Here is an 18,737-nt window from a genome sequence, read left to right on the forward strand (position 1 = left end):
ATATATTTTGACCAATAGAATGAAACTGCAGATCAGTCTGTTTATGGAAAACATTCCCATTTACCTTAATTGGCTGAGTCCATGCTCACTGTCAAATCCGTGAACCAAGTGAGACTTGTTGATACTTTCTCTCAGAAAAAGCCTGACTTATTTTTGATTCAAACAAATGTATTAATACAACCATCTCACTTCTGAATTTAGGACATTTCAGCAAGTTCCAAAGATTCCACTTTCTAGCAGAAACTTTGTCCTAAAGGTAAATACAGGCGATAGGAAAGGGCATCCTGCCCAGGTGGTTGTAGGAGCTTTGACGGGAGCACGTTCAACACGGCAGGGTTTCAGGTGTGACTCTGTCTGGAGCCCCAGGGAGGTGCCCACGGCGGGCTCCCGAGTGAGACGCAGCCTTCAGAGGAAACGCAGGGAAACTGGGCAGCGAAGGTGGGAGACACATGGACGGACAGGACGCCCCAGGTTCAGGTGCTGAGGGGGGAGGGCACGTGCATGCGGGCTTTGGGAGTCAGCTCCCTCGAGACCACCTGCGCCCTTACAGCCCGGGAAGCGTCTCAGCACCACGGGGGCGTGTGGTCCCCGCTGGACAGAGGGCTTCACCCCCTACAGTCACCCCAGGGCGCCGGCTCCACCGTGTCCCTGGGGACAGTTCACTGCATCGGCCCTGCTGCTTCGTCCCTCCTCGACTCAAACACGGAGCCCCGCTGTCTCCACAGAGACCACCCTAGGCGGGGAGCCGCCAACACAGCCCTGGCCAGGTGGCTGCCCCCCGCCTACGAGGATGGCATCAGCGAACCCAGAGGCTGGAACCCACGCTTCCGGTACAACGGGTTCCCCCTGCCCCCGGTGAGTGCCGCTGAAACGGGGCTGGAGCCGGTTTCCCGGAACGGAGCAAACCTCCCCTCACCTTGGAGGGAGGCAGGCTTTGAGGAGCTCTCGCTCAACAGGGCAGGCCCCTGAGCGGGCGCCTATGTGATGCATGGGCCTCCCGGCCCCTGTCGGGTGGAGAAGGGCTCCTCACCTTATGGCTCGGGAACTTGGCTCTGACAGATCAGCGCCACTCAGCCAGTGAGTGGAACGACACAGAGTTAAGCTTCGTCCAGCTTTCGACTCTTTACAAATAGGTACAAGACTAGACACGTTCAAAGACACTTACAATTGATTAATTCACCCATTTAAGTGGCAAAGATGGTAATCGCTACATACTCCCAGAGGCAAATCATTTGCCAAACAAACCCATACCTGATCTACTGATCACTTGGGTCCAAAAATGGATCATTTGTCCCCAATTCGACTGCTCGCTTCAGTGAATAAACCAGCGGGTAGCCACTCACAGTCCTCGGCTTATCCCCCCTCCCCAAGCCAGCAAGGCTGCGTCTCTCCGCGCCTCTTCTCCCCTGAATCAAGGAAGGTCTCAGAGTCTAAGGACCCACGTGGTTAGATCAGACCCCCTTGGGAATCCAGGCTCGCCCCCATCTCGACGTCCTTAAAGTAACCACATCTGCCGAGTCTCCTTTGCCATGCGATGTATTCACAGGCTCCAGGGACGGGGGAATGGACATCTTCAGGGGCCGTTACCCTGCCTACCCGTCCACCCTCTGACCCCAGAAGTCATATCCATTCCACACGCAAACTGCATCTACCCCATCCCAAGGCCCCCCAGAGTCTCAGCCCACTGCAACATCAACTCAAAATCCCAAACCTGATCTAAATCTCGCCATTCTCAGACCCCCAAATCTCATCCTCTGAATAATCTGAGTCAGGGATGGGGAAGCCCTGGGTGTGACCCCTCCTGGGGCAAAACTCCCTTCCTTTGGGGCCTATGAAACCAGAAAGCAAGCCTGCCCCCAAAATGCAGTGGTGGGACGGGCACGGGATAACAGCTGTAGACGTCCTTCCTGGTTCAGAAACAAAAAAAATGGAAAGGAGAAAAGAAGTCACTGATCCCAAACAATTCTGACTCAGGCCAGGCAAACTGCCACCGGGCCTCAAGGCCTGGGAACAACCCTCTGGGCTCAGGGCTCTGCCCCTGGGCCCCAGGCCCTGCCCTCTAGGTCGAGGACTAAATGGCACTAATCACTAGATGACTCAGTTTGATCCCCACGACAGTCCCGAGAGGTCAGCATTTTTATGTTTATTTACAAGTGAGGAAACTACGACTCAGCCCTAAATCACCACCCGTGCATGTCGGGGAGGAGAGCCGGGGGGCCTCCTGGGACCCCATCCTGCCCCAGGAGTGCCAGCGTCCTGTGAACGGGCGCGGAGCCCTGAGCCCCCGGGCTAACCCCACCCCAGGGGTCTGCTTCCCCCGGCCCTGCAGGACGGCCTCCCGCACGTGACGGCTGCTCTGTCCGCCCAGGTCCGGGAGGTGAGCAGGCAGGTCATCCACGTTTCCAACGAGGCTGTGACGGAGGACGGCCAGTACTCTGACCTCCTGATGGCGTGGGGACAGTACATTGACCACGACATGGCCTTCACGCCACAGAGCGCCAGCCTCGCTGCCTTCGGGGGCGGGGCCGACTGCCAGCAGACCTGTGAGAACCGAAGCCCGTGTTTTCCCATACAGGTAGAATTTTCAAACTTCCTCATGTTTACTATGAAACTAACAGGTGCCGTCTTCAAAACTCAGACACAAGTCACTTTTGGTCCTGTCTCCAGGGGGTAACAGCTGTTATGAATTTCCTGTGTTTCCTGCCAGAAGTTACCTGCACATATATGTGTAGAAGATTACATGTGTGTGTGCGCTTATACCTTACAGTTTTTGTGTCCTACTATGCGCACGTCCTGAACCCGGTACGGGTCACTTGGCAATAGTTCTTACACTTCTCTCCGGCTCATTAAACGGACAGAGGCTGGGTTGTTATGACCCTCCCTACCCCACTGTGTTCGCATTATGACTGACTTAACCAAACCTCCTTACTCACGAGCACCGGAGTTGTCTCCAGTTTTGCTGCTGTTGTTACGCCGTCACAAATAGCGAAGCAGAGAACACACTCTGACCTGAATCTTGGCCACACGTGCATGCCTAACAGACAAACCACTGGGGATACAAGCGCTAGATTCAGAGCAGACAGAGATTGCAGAACTTTTGTCTGTTAATATTGTTCTGGTTTTCCCTCCGACCTGCAAGGGAAGAGGTATACAGGTAGGGTTTTTAATTACTCCTCCTAAGAAAATATCTCCAAGGCTGGCAAGGGGCATTTTCTACCTAGGAGAAAAGGTTGCTTGGGGCTGGGGTCCTCACTCACGTTGATTCCAGAAACCTTGGCTGAGCAGCGAGCGATCGCGCATGTGGCGCCCTGAGCTAGGAAGGCCGGACAGGGAGGAGGAGCTGCCTGGTGGGAAGCTGACGTCAGTGTTTTAATACCAGGGCGCTTTGGGTGAGCCCCGGCCCTGGATGAGTGGGCTTGTGGAGTGTGTGTGTGTGTGTGTGTGCATGCATGTGTGTGTATGGCGCGGTAGGTAGACAGGTAGACTATAAACCCCTGGCATCCGCAGAGGTGGCCCCCCAGGCAAGGCAGAACACACCAAAAGGAAGACCTGGGGGGACGGGGGAAGTGGGCGCCACCGCACGGCTGCATCAGTCAGAGCAAAGGGAATTCCGACCAGTCTAATCGCCCAGACCCTGGGAGGAGGGAGGGCTGCCCGCAGAAGAGCGGACGGGGCCCCCGGGGCGCTGGCAGAGGAAGGCCGGTGCTGGAGGGAGGTGGGCAGCCCGGAGCGCCTAGCGTCTCGGAGGAGGGGGCCCAGGACCCGGGCTGACCCGCCGTGCCCTTCCCGCAGCTCCAGGCCAACGCCTCGCCGGCCGCGGGCACCGCCTGTCTGCCCTTTTACCGCTCGTCACCCACCTGCGGCTCCGGGACCCAAGGCGCCTTCTTCGGCAACGTGTCCTGGGCGAACCCGCGCCAGCAGATGAACGGGCTGACCTCGTTCCTGGACGCGTCCACCGTGTACGGCAGCTCCCCGGCCTCGGAGCTGCGGCTGCGGAACTGGACCAGCGCCGAGGGGCTGCTGCGCGTCAACGCGCGCTTCCGGGACGCCGGCCGCGCCTTCCTGCCCTTCGCGCCGCCGCCCGCGCCCCCGGCCTGCGCGGCCCGGCCCGGCGCCCCCGGGGCCCGCGCGCCCTGCTTCCTGGCGGGGGACGGCCGCGCCAGCGAGGTCCCCGCCCTGGCGGCCCTGCACACGCTGTGGCTGCGCGAGCACAACCGCCTGGCCGCCGCGCTCAAGGCCCTCAACGCGCACTGGAGCGCGGACACCGCCTACCAGGAGGCGCGCAAGGTGGTGGGCGCCCTGCACCAGGTGCGCGCAGGGGCCTCGCGGGCGCCCCGCGGGGGTGCGTGCAGGGGTCTGGTGGGCCCCCCGCCTGGGTGCTCAGAGCCTTGCGGGTGGGCGCCCCGCGTGGAGATTGACCCCGCTCCCGTCTGAAGCACTGGGTCCCTGGCGCTCCCGTGGGAGCTGCTCGGCTGCCCAGGGACTGGCGGTGATTATCCCGCCAGGAGACTGACAGCAGTAGTAACAGGCACGGCCCCTCCGGTCTTCCCCTGATATCCAGACCATTCTAAGTGCTCTGAGGGTTCTAACTCATGTAATCCTCAGGGCGACCCTTTCAGATGGGTGTCCACCAGTGATTTTGGTATTGTGATATTTTGGAGAGAATGAAAAGAAAAACAATCTGTATCAGATTTGCAAATTAGCAAGTTAAAGTAAGGATTTATTATGATATTTTTAATCTTGACTCAGAGGATACTGGGTGGAGTGTCAAGTTGGCCAATTATAATGGAGCGATGTTGGAAAAACTACTTACGTCCATCAAATAACCTTAGTAAGTCCACTGGTCTCACAGGGCTGTTATGAAGGTGGAGTGCCTTGTTTTAAACCAGTGGTTGCTCGTCATGTGTCTCTGATCTGGGCGCTACAGCAGGCCCTTGATATCATCCCTTCATCCCCTCAGTGACCCTGTAAGTCCTGTTTTACAAAAGAGGAAGTTGGGTCTTGTCCAAGTTCTCACAGGGACCACATGATGGGCTGGGCCGTCCCCAGGCACTGCCTGTCCCTTGCCCACCTTTGGTCCCCTGTGGCCCAGCCGCCCAGGAGTTAGAGCAGAGGCTACAGAGCCCGGCTGTGCCCGGTGCCACCCCATAGATGTTGGTGGGTTGGGGGACTCGGACGTGGTCCAGGAGAGTCTGGGCAGCAGTTGGGGGTTGTGATTCTTCACCCGCCGAGGAAGGACGTCAGTGTTTTAATACCAGGGTGCTTTGGGTGAGCCCTGGCCCTGGATGAGTGGGCTTGTGGAGTGCGTGTGTGTGTGTGTGTGTGTGTGTGCATGTGTGTGTGTGTGTGTGCATGTGTGTGTATGGCGCAGTAGGTAGACAGGTAGACTATAAGCCGGGCATCTGACACACAGACAGTCTGCCTGCTGCCTGGATGAACACTGCAGCTTAGTGTAAACGAGCTGACAGATGTGAACACACAGGATTGATAAAAAAAGAAAGGCACAGGAATCTGTGAAGGGGGAATTTGAGTGCAGCATGGCCAGGAGTCTTGTGATGGTTTTAAGTAACAATCAAGGACCTCATCCGTCAGCCCTCACCTGACCCCCTTGAACAGAGTGGCCTGGCCAGTCGGGAGGCGTTAGGATGAGGTCCCCACTTCCGAGCCGTCCTTCTCCCTCAGCAGGCTCCCTGGTGAAATAAGTCCCGGGATCATGCCTCTTTCCAGGTTGTTGTCACCACCCAGCTATGTTTTGTTTGGTTCCGTCTGTGCCCCTCCCCCGAATGTAAGCTCCAGGGAGACAGAGATTCCCTCTTGTTTAATGGCTTCCCGGCACCTGGACCCAGCCTGGCTCTAAGAGGTGCTTCACAGTGTGAATTCATGAGCGAAGACCAGATCCCAGGAACAATGCCGGGAGTCCTGCCCTGCTGTCTCCCCAAGAGCCGGGATGTTGCTTAAACTTTCTTTAAATGCACAAGAACTCAGTAAGCGCAGGGGCCTGAGCTGAGTGGCTGGGTCTCAGATCCACGTGGACCCTCCCGGAGAAGAGGATCCACGACCACCGTGTGCCCCTGCAGTGTGGACGGGGCGGGGGGGTTATCTGGGTGCACGCGGCCCTAGACTCATGCATTAGAAGTGGTTGCATTCGAGAATTCCGAGAACCCCTGCTGGCCTGGAAATAACGTCACGTGGCTCCTGTGCTTCTCAAATAGTGAGATAATAAGTACGACCATGGCCCTGAGAAGCGGGAGGGAGGGGCAGGGAGGAGCGCTTCGCTGGACCGCGGAGGGTGAGGAACCGCCGGGAGGGTTTTCAGCATTGGCCTGGCAATTCCAAAGGAGGGTTAGGGCCCCGCCGATCAGAGTGAAACAGGGCTGCAGCCCTCACCCTGGGGAGAGGTCCCGGCATTTCGGCAAAATCGCTTCCAGTCACATTTCAGATCAGATCGCGAGAGACTGGTGATGGGGGCTGTGCTCCAAGGTCGAGCAGGGAAGACGTGTGGGCTGGACTGGAGGGTGCCCTCCGCTCTCTGAAGTAGCTGCTTCGGGGCGAGAGGAGCCTTGCCAGCCTGTGACGGCAGCCCCTGCGTCCTCCGGGGTCACAGGTCGAGCCTGAGTTAGGGGAGCGGGGGAGGAGCCACCAGTAAACGCTTCCCACTTGAGTTTGAAGTTGTCTCGCGTCCCTGGTGGAGAAGAGAGATGATCTCCCATCTGCTGGGGGCAGAAGGCATCGGAGAAGAACGCTGGTGGGAATGGAAGTCGCTGCCAGGTCCCCTCCCGGGGTGGGGAGAAGGCACGGCTGCAGCCCCGGGCTGGTGGTGTGAGCTGGCGGCTGCTTCTGTGTGATCAAGTCCTGACTCTGCTCGAACGCCGGCCGGGCACGTGGGTGCTTTGCTCGGACCCGTGACCCAGCTCAGGGATGACACCTCGGTTTAGAGACCCCAGCCAGGCCCCCGTTCCAGTCAGCCCAGGCCTCGGAGGCGACAGCACGCAGCGGTGAGAGGGGCTCCGTGGGCCCTTCACCTGGAGGCCGCGGCCTCCGCTGGCCTGGGGAGTACTGGCTTGTGCCCTTAGAAGGCACACTCCGTCGTTTGGAAGGGATGGCCCACAAGGACACACATGCTCTGCTGTTACTTTCATGTTGTTTCTGAGAACGGTACACGTTCCCTTCCTGCACCCAGAAGCTGAAATGTAAGACCTTTCCCTCTAGGATAGAATCTTTCCTACTGGTTTATATTCCTCATTTAGATGTGGCTCATGGACCCAAATAGTCTCTTAAATATCAAAACAATTTGACCCTGATTTTTACAGCTGAAAGAAATGCTGTTGAACCTAAAAGCAGACCCTTGCGTGAAATTCTCGTGGGACCATGTGGCAAGTAGAAATGACAAGGTCCGTGATTGCACCTGATTTGCCATTGGCAGGGCACTTCAGCCTGTGTCATTCTCTGACTTCATTCTAGGAACAGATCAAGGAATCAGGTGCTACTGTCGTTTCACAGGAGAGGAAGTCGCTGTCACCGCAGGTTACCCCCTGGGAGCAGATCTGCACAGGCAGAGCCTGAGGCCACACTGGTGCCCACTGACCCGGCCGCCCCCGGGCCCATCACCGTCCTGGGTGTGTAGTTAGCCTTGTAACCTCCCGAATAGCCTTTTAAAAAAACCCAAAATCCTTTCGGAGGAGTTCAATTTGAGCCTTTGTTGCAGAGACCTGGTCAAATTAGCAATTGTATCCGTGCCTCTCACTTCATCCTCTGATATAAAGGCACCTCCCCAGGGTCAGGGCCTGTCCCCTCATTGTACACGGTGCCATGCGTCACTGCGGGCTGGGACAGAAAGTAGGAATTTAGACTCATTTATAAAACTCACAGCACGAATTCATTTCCCATTGAAACTACAGATGGTCCCTTCCCGCTGTATTTCTCTGGCTTTTACAAAGAACTAACAAGTGTTGATGGAGAAAATTCAGAAGGGAAAAAAGGAATAACACAGGGATCTCGGTCCCTGCTTACATTTTAACTCGTGGAAGCCATTCCGACCGTATATGATCTTCAGGTTGTGTATCATTTCCTTCAAACCTGGGGGCAGGGAGTTATCCATGCATGGAGGTATACACTATATACAATATACACATCTACTCCGTATAATGTCTACGTATGATACCATATGTCTGATACGTATAAAGCCATACAGTATATAATATATACATGTACTCGATAGAATGTCTATATATAATACCATGTATCTAATACATATAAACCCATGTATATTTTTTATTCTCACAAAAACTCAAAGGAAGAGGTTTTTCCAGAAGAGGAAACAGGTTCAGAGAGGTCAACCTCTCAGAGTGACATAGCTGAGAAGGGGGGGTATGGGGTTGCAACTCACCTTGGTCTAAATCTTCAGCCTCTGGTGCCCAAACCCAGTGAAGGGACTAGATTTCTTGTTTTTGCTTTAGGTCCTGGTGTTAACGGAGGGCTCGTAGGTGAAGTGGGAGTGAAGGGGGCTGATTGTTGGACAGAAACTTTTTCATGTTTCTAAAAGAGTGCGGCGGGCGGCAGCCTCCCTGGTTCGTCTTCACGCGCTGAAGGTCCCCCTCATCTTCTGTGGCCTGGCCTGGCCTGGAGGGTGTCTGGGGGCGTCTCTAACATACCCTGTACAACCCCGTAAAAGCCGAGAGCTCAGGACTTTATCTGGAATAAGTGGTGCTCCTGTACCTGCTCTCCTGCTTCCCTGTGCCCCCAGGTGGCATGACCCCCGGTGACAGCTCTGCAGATGCAGCAGCCCCCAGGCTTGTGCGGGAAGAAGCCCCCCCAACCCGGCATCGCTCTGACTGTGACCCCGCATCCGGCCAGGGGCTCCCCTGCCCCGGCTCCCACCCACTCTCCTTTCTCTGCAGATCATCACCCTGCGGGATTATGTCCCCAAGATCCTGGGCCCCGAGGCCTTCGGGCAGCACGTGGGCCCCTACAGGGGCTACGACCCCGCCGTGGACCCTACGGTGTCCAACGTGTTCTCCACGGCCGCCTTCCGCTTTGGACACGCCACTGTGCACCCGCTGGTGCGGCGGCTAGACGCCCGCTTCCAGGAGCGCCCGGGGCTCCTGCCGCTGCGGGACGCCTTTTTCCGGCCCTGGCGGCTCCTTGAGGAAGGTGCGCGCCCCTGGGCCACGCTCGGGAGGGGGAGCCAGGTGTGCGGTCACCTGCCCGCTGGCCGGAGGTGCTCGGGTCAGCAGCGGGCATGGAGAAAATAGATGCATCCGAAGAGGTTTAAAAAGTGATCCTGGTCATCAGATGCTTTCTCTGGGGTTTCTGAGCCTCCAGAATTCCCAGGGGCGGCCCTGGGCTCCCTCAGCCAGGCTGCGGCTTGTTCACTGGTCCAGGCTTTAGACTCAGCAAACACCTCCTTCAACTGTAACGTTTCTGCTGCTGAAAAACAAGCACAAAACCTCCACCCCTGAGGCTCCATCCTGGTTTCCTTCAGACACACGTCACGGTCTGGCCCGTTGGGGCCCTGACGGGGCGAATCCACCACGAGGCAGCACCCTAAGGGCCCAGGAAACCTGGGAATACCTGGAGGTGAATTCCTGAGATTATGAGAGACATCTGTTCAGAACGAGCGTAGTTGACGATCTGAGACCTTGTCCTGTTTCCCCAAGACTCACCTGAGAAAGCGCATCCCTCCCCTGTGCTGTTTGCAGGTGGTGTGGACCCCATCATGAGGGGCCTGCTGGCGACAGCGGCCAAGCTGCAGGTGCAGGACCAGCTGATGAACGCGGAGCTGACGGAGGGGCTCTTTGTGCTGTCGGACTCGGGGACCCTGGACCTGGCGGCCATCAACCTGCAGAGGGGCCGGGACCACGGCCTGCCAGGTGGGCCCTCCCGCTTCCTTTCCTGCGGGAGCTGCCAGCTTAGCTGCTGTTCTAATGCGTCTCAGACCTACTGCCAACGTCTGAGAAGTGGCTTTTAAAGCCTCTGTAGCCCCTCCCATTCTAACTGGAAAATAGGGGATCCTTTCCTCTAGTTCTGTTTAGTCTGAACGCGAGCCCCCCACCCTTTCTGTGTCCCGGTGCCTCCGCGCCCTGCGGGGAACTGGCCCAGTCGAAATGCGTTTCCTTGTGTCCACGCGTTTATGTGGCACTTCTGTTGGGGGTCTGCTGTGTTTGAGGCCCCGGGCATAAAACAAGACCCAGTCTTGCCAAAAGGGCCGCGGACGGCAGAGCACATAACCAGAGAGGAAATGACAGGGAGCCTTGGCCAGGTTCTGGTCAGACCCAGATGGCGTGTAAGGCAAGGGTTCACGCACCATCACCCCGAGGAGGGATGGCGGGTCTGGAGGAGGTGGCCCCTGAGAGCATGGGATGCGGAGGGGGAGGATGGGGGCACCAGCGGCCCAGCAAAGCCAGAGACGGCTGAGGGGCTGAGTGCGCAGTCATGGTGGACACCAGGGAGGAGGAGGACGAGGAGGCTGAGTCCCCAGCAGCCGGGGCTGGGCGGGTCCTGGGAGCGGCAGAGACGAGGAGGGAGCTGCAGCCCCAGAGTCAGACAGACGTGGTCCTTTCTGTGGCTCTCCCTGTGTGCGTGTGTGTGTCTGTATGTCTGTGTGTCTGTGCGTGTGTGTCTGTGCATGTGTCTGTATGTCTGTGCGTGTGTGTGTCTGTGCGTGTGTCTGTGTGTGTATGTTTGTGTGTCTGTATGTCTGTGTGTCTGTGTGTGTGTGTATGTCTGTACGTGTGTCTGTATGTCTGTGTGTGTGTGTCTGTGCATGTGTATGTCTGTGCGTGTGTCTGTATGTCTGTGTGTCTGTATGTCTGTGTGTCTGTGCGTGTGTGTGTCTGTGCCTGTGTGTGCCTGTGTGGAAGGAGGGGTGCTGGTGCCTGTGCTCTGGCCGCTCCTGTGGGAACGTGGATATGGCAGGTGAGCCCCGGCTTCACTGCTCAGCAGAGACGAGAAGTGGGTAAAAGTGTGACCCACTCGGGTGTGTGGGGTTCAGCCTTGTCCCCAAGCATGATGCCTGGCTGTTTTGTGGACAAACTCTCAATAAGGCCCTGCCGCCCGTGCTGGAATATTCCAACCGTGAGGTCTGCAGGCCGTGGGGCTGCGAGGTGGGTTTGCGGCGGGGACCCTGTGGCCAGAGCCCCAGGTCTCGATGGCCCACAGCTGGCGGGGTGGATGCGGAGCGCCCGGATCCCGAGTAGGGCGGCCTCGGCCCTCTCCCCGCACAGGTTACAATGAGTGGCGGGAATTCTGCGGCTTGTCCAGGCTGGAGACCCGGGCCGACCTGAGAGCCACCAGCAGCAACGGGAGCGTGGCTGACAAGATCCTGGACCTGTACGGGCACCCGGCTAACATTGACGTGTGGCTCGGGGGCTTAGCCGAGAGAGTCCTCCCCGGGGCGCGGACTGGCCCGCTGTTTGCCTGCATCATCGGAAAGCAGATGAGGAAGCTGAGGGACGGGGACCGGTAGGCGCCCGCGGCGGGCGGGGACGCAGGGGCGTTCGGTGCTGACGGCGTCCCCGCGCGGGAAGGGGGCTTTGGGTGGCGGGGAGCAGCGCTCCGGGGCCTCGCGTCAGCAGCTGTGGGCTTGGTCAGCGATGCAGCCTCCTAGGAGGAGAGTGAGACGGGTTCCCAGAAGCCGAATGCCCTGCCGATGGGGCCAGAGGAGCGCCTGCGGGGAGGGGGCCTCGGGGCACGTCCTGCAGGGCAGGCGCGGGGCCCTCCCGAAGGCTGGGCTCCGTCCTCGTCACTCGTGTCGTACAGGCAGCTCTGCACCCAGGGGCAATCAGTGCGGCCGAGCGGGTTGACCGGGTCCCTAAACGGAAGGAACGGTCCTCCCGGCGCCGTCCTGGCCTCTCTCCTCCCCGGGGCGCGCCCGGCCTCCGGTGCCGCGGGGCGTGGGCACGGAGGTCGGGCAGGAGTGGTCGGCGTGGCAGGGACCGGGCTCTCACGTGTCCTCATGTCTGTCCCCCTGGAGGTTCTGGTGGGAGAACCAGGCGGTGTTCACGGAAGCCCAGAGGCGGGAGCTGGGCCGGCACTCTCTGTCCCGCGTCATCTGCGACAACACCGGCCTCTCCCGCGTGCCGCGCGATGCCTTCCGGGTCGGGACGTGGCCCCAGGAGTTCGAGTCATGCGACAGCATCCCGGGGATGAACCTGGGCGCGTGGAGGGAGGCCCCTCCTCCAGGTAACCGCGAACCGGGGGCATCTCTTCTACAGGGTCAAGGACGGGGGCATCTCTTCTACGGGGTCGAGGACGCGGTCTCCTGGCAGGAGCGCAGCTTCTGGGAGAAGCTGCTTCAAATCCTCTCGGGGGGAGGAAAGAGCCTCCCCGCCCTGCTGGGTCCCGGGCGCGACCTCCTCGGCGGGGAAGGCGCGGGTCTGAGGCGAAGCCCCTCGGCCCCTCCCGGGGACCACACTGGCCTGCACCTGCCAGCGGGGCAACTGTGTCTCGGGTCCCAGCCTCGGGAGGGTCGGCCGACGGTGAGCTCCGTTGTGGTCAGAGGAGGAGAGGGGCTGAGATCCAGCCTGCCTTGTGCAGCGAGGACCGTGGTCGCCCTCAGTTAAAGCAGTTTCGTCGGGTGGGTGGGGAAGCCTGGTCAGGGCCGATACGTGGGGAAGGGTTAGAGGCGTGACTTTGCTGCAGGGGGTCAGTGCTGAGAGGGGCCCGTGCTGTGTCCCACCTGGAGGGAAGGAGGTTGCCGACGTGAGCCCCTTGGGAGGCCAATCGGGGGATGCAGCCCCAGAGGAGGGCAAAGGAAGGGGTCCGGCATTGACTGTATGTACCTGTCAACCTGGCCCAGAGGATGCCTGTGGCTTCCCGGACAAAGTGGAAGACGGGGACTTCCTGCTGTGTGAGGAGTCTGGAAAGCGTGTGCTGGTGTTTTCCTGTCGCCATGGATTCCAGCTCCAAGGGCCGGAGCAAATCGCCTGCACCCGCCGAGGATGGGATTCCCAGCCTCCGGTCTGTAAAGGTCAGTCGTTTAACAGGTGTCTTTTCGTGACTTGACCCTGGAGTCTGCATTTTTCAAATACAAATTAAGAATAAATGTCCTTTAAAAGTAAATAAACTTTAAAATTGTGAATCACTATACTGTACACCTGTAACATATATAATACCGTATAGCAACTATCCTTCAATTTAAAGAAAAACTGAAAGGAAACCCCAAATAAAAACATACACAAATGTCATTCAACCGAAGGTGTCTCTGAATATACTTATCTTCCAGGAACTCTCTGCATGGAAATAAAGTATCCCCTCCCCAGTGACCCATGTTCCTAAGTCGATGTCTTTCTAGAAAATGAAGCACCAAGACGGTCACCTCACGACATGCCCACGGGGTGACCGGGGAAGGACAGGAGGAGGAAGAGGCTAGAACTCCAGGGAGGCTTGTAGGAAGGAGCTTGCAGAGCCAATGCTCAAATGAAGCAGAAGTGTTTCCACAGGAAGCATCAGTAGAGCAGGCCCCCCACCTGCGGTGGCCCGTTTCCAGGGAGACCTCACCCTCCTCCCTGCTCTGGGCCCCAGTCTTCCTCCACCTGGGAGGACCCAGAACCGGGACCACGCAGGCAGAAGCAGGAAGCCTCCCTCGTCCCCTGGGAGAAGCTCCCTCACGTTTCTCTCTAAGCTGCATTAGGAAGACCCGAGAGGAGCAGGAGATGGACTCATGCAAGAATCGGGCTGGTTTGCAAGAAATGAAAACAAGGCCCAACTTGTTCAGTTCTACAGTTTCGATTTGGGAAGAAGAAAAAATTCCAGAGATGGAGGGTGGTCATAGTTGACGACCACGTGATTGTACTTAATGCGACCAAAAGGCACACGGACAAATCATTAAGCTGGTAAATTTCGTGTTATGTGTGTTTTACCCCAGTAACAAAATTTTCACTTCAATTCTGGGGACTCCAAAATGTGTCCTGGAAAGTTACAGAGGCCACACCCGCCTCTAGACTCTGAAGAATAAAGGAAGAGCCCAGGAGAGGCCGGAGCCCCGGAGACCCTCAAGACTCAGCCCGGGGCACCAGGCTCAGGAAGGTCCAGGCCGCTCCCTCTGGGTGAGAGAGAAGGACGAGGAGGCGAAGAAATAGGGGCTCCAGGGCGACGTCCGGGCCACAGCTTGGAGAAGAGCGGACGGCACAGGGAGCTGATTGGAAACAGAAGGTCAGAAACTGAGAGTTTGAGGGAGTTTATGGCCAAAGCTAGCACGCTGGGCTGGAAAACCCTGCTTAAGCGGCTAAGGCAGCCTTTGCACGCCCAGATCTGCACCGGGAGGACGTGGGCTGGAGCCGAGGCGGGCGCCTCACACATCTCTTTGGGGTTTGCTGGTGAACGACGGTGGACTCGGAGGAGGCGGAGCCGAGGCGAAGGCAGGGCAAGGCCGGCCAGAGAGTCACGTCCCAGGAGCCTCACATGGCAGGAGCCCAGCTGTTGGGACGTGCGGTGACGTCCGGATGCGTCTGTTATTTCCGTCAACCACCGCTTTTATTGCTCCCATAGTTACGTTCTGCAGACAATCCTGCAGGAGCAAACGTACAACAAATCTGGAAGTGTTTAGTGTTGTTTCCACTTAGTGCTGGTGCAAAATTGACACATCCGTGTTACCCAGGGCTGTGGCCCTGGTGTCGGCAGGACAAGGACACGAGCCCCGGGGGGTGTGAGTGCCCTGCGTGTTCCAGGCATACACGTCACGTGTGTGCTTTCCATCTTTACTGAATAAACCCCTGGACCTTTTATGCTGCATCATGCTGGCTATTTGTTTTAGCTATTTATGACCCCGAAGCTCTATTCACTGGGGTCCACAAGGTACAAATAAAAAAGGAGAAAAGCTTAGAACCGGAGAGTAAAGGAGGGTCAGTGCCTCGGGGTCCCCCACTGCCCCTGGATGTGCTCCGACTCCCAGCTCAGACTGTCTCCCCCAGGGAGGTCTGCGGCGCTCTAGCGATGGTCCAAACGACGCCAGCATCCTCTTCTACGCCCAGCGTCCTCCCACCTCCCAGCCCTCTCCCCCACCTCCTGTCTTCTTCTAACGTAATTTTTCATACTAACAGCTAACCGCTCCCTGAAAGCATGTGCAAGGCACGTATCAGTACATCACTAAGGAAAAACGCGAGTGACAGAGCTGTGTGAATAGTGAGAACCCACTTTTCAACAGGCAGTGGGTCCTATTTATTTCGACATTGATAAGTGTCCCATGGAGACAGGAGCTCCTTAATCTCGGTCACGTGGGCACGGCGAGATAGGACCAGGGAGGAGAGTGCTGACTGTTTATACAGCCCCGTGTCTTTGTCTGAACACATCGATAATTAGGGCAGAACATCTTTAAAGTAAGTGTATGACAGGAAGCCGGATGAGGGCCACCCCCGGTGCAACTGCACTCGCTTCTTTACACAGATATTTTTCGCCTGATCGATGCCTCTACTAGAAGTTTCTAAGCCCAGAATTGCAAGAAAAAAATGACTCTGGAATGTAGCAGGGAGGGAATTTTGCTTCCACTGTGAATTGATGTGACAGAAGGGCTGCAGCCCGTCCTCAGCGGAATCGCTCACCTGCACGTCCACGGCTGCAGAAAGGGCAGCAACGGCTGAACTGAGCATCTAATCCACAAAATCTAAGGAGACGCGTTCTCTCTTCTCGGCTCCAATCCTGCTTAGCCCCAAAAATCATCACATTGAAAAAAAAATTAGCAAATGAGTGTAATGAGTCTCTTTCGAGGGCTGTAAAGTCGTGAATTCAGAACGGATAAAAAGCAACGTGTCCGTGGCTTTTCGCTCCAGTTATTGCCGAGAGGTTCTGTAATAAATGAACACAAATAAATGTTTCTGCACCTACAGGGAGAGTGAGGTTTGCCGTCGGCACAGATGTGCTTAGGGAAGTGGAACATCGTGCAGATGTTTGTAGCTGGGCCCGGGGGTGTGGTCTTCAGCTCCCCTTGGGAGGTAACCTGTCCCGGTAGGGGGAGCCACGGCCATGGTGCAGACTGACGTGGGATCTGGGGACACACAGGCCTGAGACGGTCCTCACCACCATGTGGGGCTGCCACACTTTCTGGGTGGGCTCCCCGGACCAGGACACTGGAGCCTACAGTCCCTGCTCCGGCTTCTGATGGGAAGAACCTGACCATGGAGTGAGAGGGGTTGAATTCTGTCCCCCAGAAAGGTATGTTGAAGTCCTAAACCTCAGGACCTCAGACGTGGCCTTATTAGGAATAGGGTCTTTGCAGGTGCAATCAAATTCAAATGAGGCCATCAGGGTGGGCCCTGGTCCAGTAGGACTGGTGTCCCTCTAGGAGGAGGACAGGCACAGAGGGAAGACGGCCACGTGAGGACGGAGGATGGGAGAGATGCACAGGCCGAGGAAGCCAAGACGGCCAGCAGCCCCAGGAGCCGGGAGTGACCGGGAACGATGTTTCCCTCCGAGTGAGCTCAGGGCCACATCTGGACCTCAGGCCTCCAGAGCCGGGAGAGAAGGAACCCGCTTTGTTTTAAGCACCTTGTCTGCAGTCCTGTGTCCAGGAGGGAGTGAGGGGCTCAGCCGGCAGCGGAGGCTGAGCCCACGTTCACTTCACTCCCTCAGAACAAGGACCACCTACGAGGACACACGCGTGTGACGTTTGCTAATGTGAAGTGGTTGTACAGCATGTATTCAGGACGTATGTCTTCTTTTGACATATTCTGCTGCTGCTTTCCTGAAACTGGCCAGAAAAGATAGCATGTTCTTTGGAAACGGGAACCTGGGGTCCGGTCGTGGGTATGGATTCCGACAGGAGACCACGGGGGCCACACACGCTCCTTGTCCGGGGGACTCGCCACGTCCACCTGCTCTGCGGGCCTGGTGTCAGGTCCCGGCTCCCGGCGGCACGGCCCGTGTTCGCCCAGCGGGGGTGGAGGCCCAGAGCGGGCCGTGTGGCCAGAAGCTGTCCGCCTGGGGAGGGCGGACTCGGTCCCACCATCCTCACCCGCCTCCTTCCCACCCGTTCCCGAGTCCCGCCCGGGTGGGGTCCTACTCAGTGTGGAAAGCGCCAGCGGCCTCCAGGGAGGCCACGTCCCCGCGTCCGAGCGAGGCCCACCGGGCTGTGTGGCCCGAACCTCTGGGGACCTGCTGCACGCTCGGGCCCTCGCAGCACCTGGCAGAATTTAAACTGAGCAGAACTGAGTCTGGACCGGCACCAGCACCGGAGGGGTTGCGGGCCCGAGGCGGCCGCTGTGGACGGGCCGGGAGAAGCAGTCAGGCCGGCGGGTCAGAGGGTGGCCGCGGGCCGGGCTGACTCCTGAGGGGCTGAGGGGCTGCTGTGAGCAGAGGTGGGGCGGGAGGGAAACGTCCGCGGGGCATCAGGGGATGTTCTCTTTTCAGAGGTGCGGGGATCCAGGAGACGCGGCCCCGACGTGGGGTGATGTCCCTCTGCCTCCCGGACAAGGGACAGAGCTGGGGAGGGGCCGGCCTCGTGGGGAAGGGGAGCACAAGGCCGGTCCTGACCTCACGTCATGTGTGCAGACGTCAACGAGTGTGAAGACGTGACGGAACCCCCGTGCCACACGTCCGCCCGGTGCAAGAACACAAAGGGCAGCTTCCGGTGCGAGTGCACCGACCCCTACGTGCTCGGCGAGGACGGCAGGACCTGCGTGGGTGAGACCACGGCCCTCGGGCATCCAGTCTGGGAGGGGGTGCCGACATACAGGCAGGGGTGACTGAAGGGTCACCCTCCGGCCGTGTGTGTCCGCGCTGCCACGGCCTCTGTTGCTGGGTGGGAGCAGGGAGCCAGCCGGTTCGTACCTGAGGCTAGATCGTGTCTGAGACACAGGACCGCTGTGAAACCCTGGGCGGGGCGGGCTCGCTCCAGACCCTCAGCTAGTTTCACCCCCGTGAATTATCCCCGGGAGGGAAGCACCAAGTTTGATCCCCATGTGCAGAACAGAGAGGGTAAGTGGCTTGCTCAGGGTCACACAGCCACTCAGCTGCAAATCTAGGAATCATAACTTGGCTTCCAGCTCCTGTAGAAGAAAAATTATGCATCAGGACCTGTTAAAATGGCAAGATGTTTTATTAAAGCTCCTGCAGTAGGAAAAGGAGAGCTCAGTACAGAGCAGAGCTCAACTCCAAGTACAACAAAGACAGCAGGGGATGGACAGCCCACAGGGCGGAGCAAGGAGGTCCGTGGAAGGAAAATGACCCAGAGGAACTTGGTTTCCCAGGGTCAGGGATGCTCGGGCGGCGGCTGGGGGTCGGGCTGGGGTTTGGGGGGGCACACTGGCCGCTGCCCTCAGCCTGCAGGCTCACCGACCGGCTCTGTCCTTGCTCCAGACTCCGGGAGGCTCCCGCGGGCGTCCATGGTCTCCATCGTGCTGGGCGCCGTGCTCGTCTGTGGCCTGGCAGGCCTCACCTGGACGGTGGTTTGCAGGTGGTAAGTCCCCGCTTTTCAGCAACTTCCACTCCTACGGGCCCGGCTGGTGATCCTGCCTTTTCATTTTTCTGAAGCCAGGAGAGAGCACCGGCGTCCAAACCCATCTGCCTCCAGAGCTACTTTGTTCAAAGTGTTAGCCTTCCTGGCTCTTTCATTCTGCTCCGAATGATGAAAGTGGGGTGACCGTTCGTACACTTTAGAGGGTATCGAACATCTGTGGGTTGAGATTCAGGGGTATTGGATTCTTGGTCACATTAAATGATTGAATTGGAAGTCTCTTTCGTTAGGAGTAAAGGTTCTTACAAAGGTTTCTCAGAGAAAAAAGGTCATCCCTGGATAAAAACCTTGT

General features: G+C 58.0%; 1 protein-coding gene across 2 annotated transcripts in view; it reads left to right on the plus strand.

Moving 5' to 3' along the window:
• TPO (thyroid peroxidase) overlaps positions 1–18,392 on the plus strand; it is a 33,430-nt gene extending 15,038 nt beyond the window's left edge. Inside the window, exons 5-13 of one of the 2 annotated variants that reach the window (XM_068564609.1) lie at positions 726–855; positions 2,369–2,575; positions 3,793–4,308; positions 8,898–9,150; positions 9,699–9,869; positions 11,223–11,460; positions 11,972–12,180; positions 12,797–12,967; positions 18,289–18,392. In XM_068564609.1, coding sequence (XP_068420710.1) covers positions 726–855; positions 2,369–2,575; positions 3,793–4,308; positions 8,898–9,150; positions 9,699–9,869; positions 11,223–11,460; positions 11,972–12,180; positions 12,797–12,967; positions 18,289–18,392 — 1,999 coding nt within the window. Of the gene's footprint in view, positions 1–725; positions 856–2,368; positions 2,576–3,792; positions 4,309–8,897; positions 9,151–9,698; positions 9,870–11,222; positions 11,461–11,971; positions 12,181–12,796; positions 12,968–17,481; positions 17,614–18,288 lie in introns of both variants that reach the window. The other variant, XM_068564610.1, reaches the window with a different exon arrangement.
• Positions 18,393–18,737: the final 345 nt, after the last annotated feature.

The sequence above is a fragment of the Eschrichtius robustus genome, chromosome 15 (genome assembly GCF_028021215.1).
Source record: "Eschrichtius robustus isolate mEscRob2 chromosome 15, mEscRob2.pri, whole genome shotgun sequence".
NCBI classification, from domain to species: domain Eukaryota; kingdom Metazoa; phylum Chordata; class Mammalia; order Artiodactyla; family Eschrichtiidae; genus Eschrichtius; species Eschrichtius robustus.